Source organism: Schistocerca serialis, unplaced genomic scaffold, assembly GCF_023864345.2.
Source record: "Schistocerca serialis cubense isolate TAMUIC-IGC-003099 unplaced genomic scaffold, iqSchSeri2.2 HiC_scaffold_962, whole genome shotgun sequence".
NCBI classification, from domain to species: Eukaryota; Metazoa; Arthropoda; class Insecta; order Orthoptera; family Acrididae; genus Schistocerca; species Schistocerca serialis.
Genome location: NW_026048587.1, coordinates 10,001 through 16,984, shown reverse-complemented (window position 1 = coordinate 16,984; position 6,984 = coordinate 10,001). Strand labels below are relative to the sequence as shown.

The 6,984-nt window shown below is 57.1% G+C and overlaps 1 protein-coding gene across 1 annotated transcript; it reads right to left on the bottom strand.

The window, feature by feature from the left end:
• Positions 1-842: 842 nt before the first annotated feature.
• Positions 843-1,346, bottom strand: LOC126453795 (atherin-like). The gene has a single exon (XM_050091129.1). The coding sequence runs from the start codon at positions 1,344-1,346 to the stop codon at positions 843-845; it is 504 nt and encodes a 167-aa protein (XP_049947086.1).
• Positions 1,347-6,984: the final 5,638 nt, after the last annotated feature.

Here is a 6,984-nt window from a genome sequence, read left to right as displayed (position 1 = left end):
GCCGGACACTGCGAGCTGGATCGTCCCACCGAGAAGAAGGTTCCTCCACTCCAGTCTAGCCAACAGATAGACAGTAGAGTAGCATAAGAAAATAGCGCTCAAATATGTAGTAGAATAGTAGTAGGAGCGCTATACGTAGATTAGATAAGGTGGTGGGAAACTGGTGAAGGGTAATGGAAAACAGAAAAAAGCAGTGGTTAGTAGATAGTAGCGGCCCGGGTCCACGTCCCTAGGGATGGTAACCTACTGGAATAGCCAGTAGGGCTAAGAAGGCCGAAAATTGTAAAATAAAATTAATAAAAACTTTAGAATTGAATGTAGAAAGTTGCAATTAATGTATGAAAAATTGGTAGAATAGATAATAATAATTACAAATTGTTAACAATGTTGTAGAAAATACGAGATAGACTAACCATTGTAACGTAGTATAAGAAATAATAAAGTATTAGAGATTGTAAGGTCCATATATGTTTTAGGGATGGACCATATAATGTAGAATAAATTGTAAAAAAAAAAAAAAAAAAAAAAAAAAAAAAAAAAAAAAAAAAAAAAAAATTGTCCCTATCTACTATCTTACGAAGGCCGTTATGCTGTCTAACCAGTGGTGGAGTCCACCAATACTGGTAGAAGACGGGCGGCTAAATGTCCGATCTCTCAACCTTCCCGTGGTGTAAGATGTGAGTAGCCGGGCAACCGGTGAAACCAATGAGAGAAGGGCGACTCCCGTGCGGGGTGCAGGCGAAGACGCAGAGGGACTGGGCAACCGGCCTCTCCAAGCCGAGTCTCGCACTCCGCTCGCCGTGGGCGCTAAGGTGTCGGACACTTGTGTCTAGTATCCTTGCTCACTGGCGAATGGCACTTGCTCGCTTCTGCGGCGCTTGCTGTGCTCCGGCTCCGGCCGGGGTGCGGCGGGCGCCGCTTTTGCGTTGGCGGCGCTTGCTGTGCTCTTGGCTCCGGCCGGGGTGCGGTGGGCGCCGCTTTTGCTTTGGCGGCGCCTGCTGTGCTCTTGGCCTTGGCCGGGGTGTGGCGGGTGCCGCTGTTGCGTTGGCGGCGCTTGCTGTGCTCTGGCTCCGGCCGGGGCGCGGCGGGCGCCGCTTTGGCTGTGGCGGCGCTTGCTGTGCTCTTGGCTCCGGCCGGGGTGCGGCGGGCGCCGCTTTTGCGTTGGCGGCGTCTGCTGCGCTCTTGGCTCCGGCCGGGGTGCGGTGGGCGCCGCTTTCGCGTTGGCGGCGCTTGCCGTGCTCTTGGCCTTGGCCGGGGTGCGGCGGGCGCCGCTTTTGCGTTAGCGGCGCTTGCTGCGCCCCGGCTCCGGCCGGGGTGTGGCGGGCGCCGCTTTCCCGTAAGGACATTTCGTAATGCATCAGCCATGCTGCGTATGTCTCCTGCAGAGGCTGCAAACCTGTCGGGCGCAAGTCTGAATGGTATAGTGTCTCTCTGCGAGGACGTGCCTCCGTCTCTGCCTGTGTGCGCTACGGAGTTTCACGCCTCACCGTCAGGAACGAAGTATTACCGCGCTCGACTTATCGGACGTGGGATGCATCGCTCCAAGACACAAGTGCCACGGGAGTTAACTCCCGACATGGAGGTTGTCACGCCCTTCGTGCGCCTCCACCTACTGCGAGCGCTTGTAGGTGTCGGACTCGTGAGTCTAGTATCCAAGCTCGTACGTAGGATGTGCGCGTGGCAGCGACGCGTGTCGACAGCTGTTGGCACGCGGCAGTTGCCTTATGCGCATGGTGGTGCGTCCTGCGCGGCTCGCTGGTGGTGGGCTCTCGCTGCGGCGCCGGCCTCGCACATGCTCCGCCCGGCAAATGTCGGACGGCGGTGCGGTTGGCCGGGGTAGCTGCGGGGCTCGTCCGCCGGCTGGGCTGCGCACGGGTGCGCTGCCGTGTCGGATGCGCTGCGCTAGGCCGGGTCGGCTGGGCGGTGCGCGCGCTGCTGGCTGGCGCGGGATGGGCGGTCGGTCTCTGACTGGCGGTCTTCTCTCGCGGCCACGCTGGCGGCGGGCGCTGGCCCTGCTGCGCCCGGCTCGGCAGGCCACGTCCGGACAACTAAGCGGCGCCGGCCGGCCATACGCAATGTTGGCTGTGGTTGGCGCAGGCGGTTGGCGCAATAAGCACAGTGGGGAGTTCTGGCGGTCATCGTTCCTGCTGAAACTAAGTCTCTCACTGCAGAGAACCTAATGTGGAAGCAGGCCGATGTCCACGCGCGGGGAAGGGCGCCTGACTGCGAAGCGCTCTCTGGCCTTCAGAGAATGCAACGCGGACGACGTCTCGGCCTCGATCGGAGGATTCCTTGGTGGACAACTGCGAAGGGGAGACCGGCAACGGTCACCACAACGCGGAAGTCACCAGGAGCTGCCACAGGAGGATGCTCCTGAGTGGTCTAAGACCACGACCACAGGGACGGAGGCTAATGCAGTTGCCGTACGGGCTCGGCAAACCCGGGGTGCCCTAGCCCGGAGCTGGCAAGCGCTACCAGCGACGGCCGTAAACTGAGATACGCACTTCAACGACTGCTGTGAGGCGCGCAGTGGAACGTCGTGCGTGTTTTGGACCGGTGTCTTGGCTTAACCGCCTGGGCAAGAGAAGGACAATCTCTATAATCACCCCTCACCCTCTGCGTTAGCTGGCGGCTATGGGGCGCAAGGCTGTTGAGTTGTGAACAGTCATGAGTCAGCCACCTCAGAGGACCGGCCGACCCTCTGTTGTATAAGGCTTACCCAGGTGTGCGGGGCGACGCCTGGATGGACAACATAGATCCCTAGCTGTTCGTGGGAACCACATGGACTCTCTCAAACAACCTTGTCCCGACGGAACTGGTGGGCCGTCGCGGAGTCAACACACCAACCATTCGGGGAGCGAGTCGGACACCTCGTGTACTGACGAACTCCCAAAACAAGGGCAGTCGGAGGTCCCTAGACCACAAGACCATGACCCCGCGCTTAGTGCGCCAGAATTGGAGTTCCGGACACCCCGTGTGCGGAGCGCTAAGACTGCCGCTAGCGAGACGCTGTCACGGACGCTTGCTGACACGAGTGAAAGTGACAGTGAGAAAGACCGCAAGGCAAAGCTGAGGAAGCAGAGGAAACACCTGCGAAAAGTGCTTCGGCAAAGATCGCAGAGTGCTGACGCTGCAACCGAGCTAATGCCGCCACCCCGCCAGCCGGCGCCAAGAACGGCGCCCAAGGAGGGAGATAAGCCGGAACCGGCGCAGGTAGCCGGGCGCGAGCCCAGCGGCCCAGTCGGGGATGGCGATACGGGGAAGTCCGAACCGAAGGCGAAGACGAAGGCCTCACGGCCGACGACGCCGCCGGCGGGAAAGACTGCGGGCGGGCCAAAGCTGGCGCAGGTAGCTGGGCAGAAGCCCGGCGGCCCAGTCGGTGCTGGCACGTCCACCCAGACTCGCCCGGCGGGAGAGACGGAGGCCACACGGCCGAAGACTCAACCGCCGGAAACGGTGAAAAGTGCGCGGAAACTGGCGCAGGTAGCCGGGCAGCAGCCCAGCGGCCCAGTCAGTGAAAGTGCCTGCAGTAGCCGCGCCTCTACGCCAATGTCGGGAACCGAAGGGCGCAAGCCCGGGACTCGACAGAAGAAGAGGCGGAAGAAGAACAAGCAGCCGGACTCGGCGCAGGTAGCCGGGCAAGAGCCCAGCGGCCCAGTCGAGGACGGCAAGTCCCCATACAAGGCAAGCCCCAGCGATCTTGCGACCATACAGCTTATCGCGACGCGGCTCGAGGACGTCCTTGAACTCGTAGACGACTCTCTAAAACCGGGGCAACTGGTGGAGGAGAAAAATCTAAGTGACCTCAAGAGACAACTGAGAGCAAAGTTGTTTGACTGGGCTATGGCGCAGTCGGCCCTCACAGGAAGGGTGGACGCCTTGGAGGAGGAGCTGGCGAGGACGAAAGCGGTGCCCCCGGCGCCGCCAAAGACCTTTGCACAAGTTGCCGCCGCTCTACCCTCGACAGAACGGAAAACGCAGGCGATGATAACAAGAGCCCAGACTGAGAAGGCTACGCTCTTCATCAAGTCAAAGGCAAACGAAAGCGGAGCAGAAGTGAGAAAAAAGTTCACCTCCCTGGTCAAGCCAGAAGTGGATGGTGTGAAGTTCTCACGGGTCACCACAAACGGCCCGACGCTCATCGTTGACGTGGCGTCTGAGACTGATCGTCAAAAACTTCTCGCCAATAACAAACTGACAGAAGCTTTGAAATGCGAACTGCCGAAGAAGCTCAATCCGCAGATAATCATATATCATGTACCTTGCGTCATGAAGAATGAAACTGTGGTTGAGCTAACTAGAAAGCAAAACGACCTTGGGGGACTTTCGGAAACACAATTCCGCCAGGAGTTTAAGCCGAAGTTCCGGACTGGACCAAAGGGCAAACAAACATCACATCTCGTGGTGGAAGTAAGCCCCAAACTCAGAGTTGCCATTCTTAGGCAGAAAAGACTGTACATGGGCTTCGAGTCCATGCCAGTTGATGACTACCTAGACTTGGCTGTCTGCACGCGGTGCCAAGATGTAAACCACTCGGCAAGGTTCTGCAAGCAGGACCCGAGTATAATAACATGCGGGCACTGTGGCGAAAACGGCCACATGAGGAAGGATTGTCGAAAAGCGGGGAACCAACCGGTCTGCATTCCGTGCAAAAAGCGAAATCGCAATTGCGTAACGCCAGGAAAAGAGTGTGAATTTTACAAAATCCTCACACAACGTAAAATCCAGCGGACAGACTATGGGAGACAAGACCTCTCGTCAACCGTCTCCTTACCGGCTGCCGCCTCACCTGTTGCCGACCGGACTGTGAAACATCACAATGCCCGTGTCGGTTAAAATAGGACAGCTGAACTGCGCGCGATCGCAAGCGGTGATGCGCGAGGTGCGACGCCGAGCGGAGGAGGAGTCTTTAGACATTTTATGTCTACAGGAGCCATACTCTAAAGACGGAAAGATCCTGTATATGCCGAATACAGCTCAGATCCTGGCAGGGGGAGAGCACCCTATGGCAGCAATCGTTGTGCTAAATCGATCTCTGAGAGCAGTGAAAGTGGCGCACCTTAGCAACAGATGCATGGTGTTAGCCGAAATAAACACTGGCGATTTCACCTTTTTCGTGCTGAACATGTACTTTCAGTACAGGCATAGAGAAAGGCCGTATATTGACCAGTTAAAAGAGGCGGTTGGGTTCTATCGCAATGACTTGCTCATTTGCACAATGGACGCAAACGCCATGTCACCCCTATGGCACAGTGACATCACGCCTCTCGGCGCGCGACGCGCCGCTAGGCGAGGTGAGAGACTCGCTGAAGCAATTCTCGAGCTCGGACTAGAAGTGTTGAACCGACCAAACTTCCCACCAACTTTTGAAGGTCGCCGGGGAGCGACCTCAAACATAGATGTGACACTCAAGAGTGCACACGTACATCTCCGGGCGGAGAATTGGAAGGTATGGCGGGGAACGACACTAAGTGATCACAATCTGATCACTTTCACTGTAGCCTATGATGGGGAGCCTCCTCCACAAGACCAGGTGAACGGCATCGTCAAGTACAACTGGCGCAAGGCTGATTGGGATCGACTAAGAGGAAATCTAGTGATACCGAATTGGCCAATGGATCGCGTTGTGGACGTGGATAAAGCTGCAGAGGATCTGACGAGGGCTATACAGACAGCAGCAACGGGCGCAGTCCCGTTAGCCCATACAGGGAAAACGCCTAAAGCGCCTTGGAACCCTGAGCTGCAACGTCTCCGACGCGAATGCAGAAGGGCGCGGCGGCAATACCAGCGCAGCATAGGCGATCACATGCGTGAGGCCACGCTTGCGCGGTACAGGCGGGCCAAGGCGGTGTTTAAGCGGACGCTGCACACGGTACGGATTGAGAGTTGGCAGTCTTTCGTTCGTGACAGTCTGGCGGCTGACCCCTGGGGAACGCCGTACAGAATTGCCGCATCGAAAGTTCGGTCACCGACGGTCCTGTCAACCCTAAGGAAGAATGATGGCAGCCACACCAGGGACTGGCAGGAGTCAGCCGAGCTACTCATGAGCACCTTGTTGCCAGATGATAGTAGCGAAGATGAGAATGAGGAACAGGGGAATATGAGGAGACAACTCAATGAGGCGTATGCCAATGAGACGCCAGTTGCTCCATTCACTGAACGTGAAGTTACCATAGCCATTCTCGAATTGCGCCGAAAGAAGGCGACGGGACAAGATGGTCTCGCTGCAGAGGCTCTTCAAGCCTTATGCGCGGAGATCTGCCCTTACCTGACAAACCTCTACAACGAGTGTTTGCGACAGGGACGGGTACCAGAGTCGTGGAAGACTGCTGAAGTGGTTATACTGCGAAAGGGTGATGACAAGGATCCAGAAGTGCCGAAATCGTACCGACCAATCTGTCTCTTGAACTCCATGGCCAAGCTCCAGGAGAAGCTCCTATGCCTCCGGCTAGAGCAACACCGGGAGCTTAGGGGACGAAGTCCCGACCAGTACGGATTCAGGAGGGGCCTGTGTACAGAAGATGCTATAAACAAGGCAATGTCGCTAGTGGACACATCTACCGCTAAGTACGTTGCGGGGATAATGGTCGACATCGCCGGGGCTTTCGATAACCTATGGTGGCCGGCTCTGTTCGACAGCCTAAGGAAGTTGGAATGTCCTGGGCCCCTGTACCGGTGCCTGCTTGACTACTGCCGACACCGGCGGGCGGTCTTGCGGTGCCCGGGGCGGGCGGTTGAGAAGTTGATCACTAAGGGATGCCCACAGGGCTCAGTCTGCGGTCCCATATTCTGGGACGTGGGTTTGGAACCTGTGCTGGAGGAACTTGGGGAACTGCGACAAGTGCGAGGCGTGGTGGCGTACGCTGATGACATTCTTCTAGTGATAGAAGGTGATTCTCGGGCAATACTAGAAGCAAACTGCAATGCAGCGTTAAATGCACTACAGGAGTGGTGCCAGAGGGTGAAGCTGAAGCTGTCTGCAGA

Bases quoted from the DNA above. Each gene is read 5' to 3' on its own strand.
- LOC126453795 (XM_050091129.1), bottom strand. From the start codon at position 1,346: ATGTCCTTACGGGAAAGCGGCGCCCGCCACACCCCGGCCGGAGCCGGG.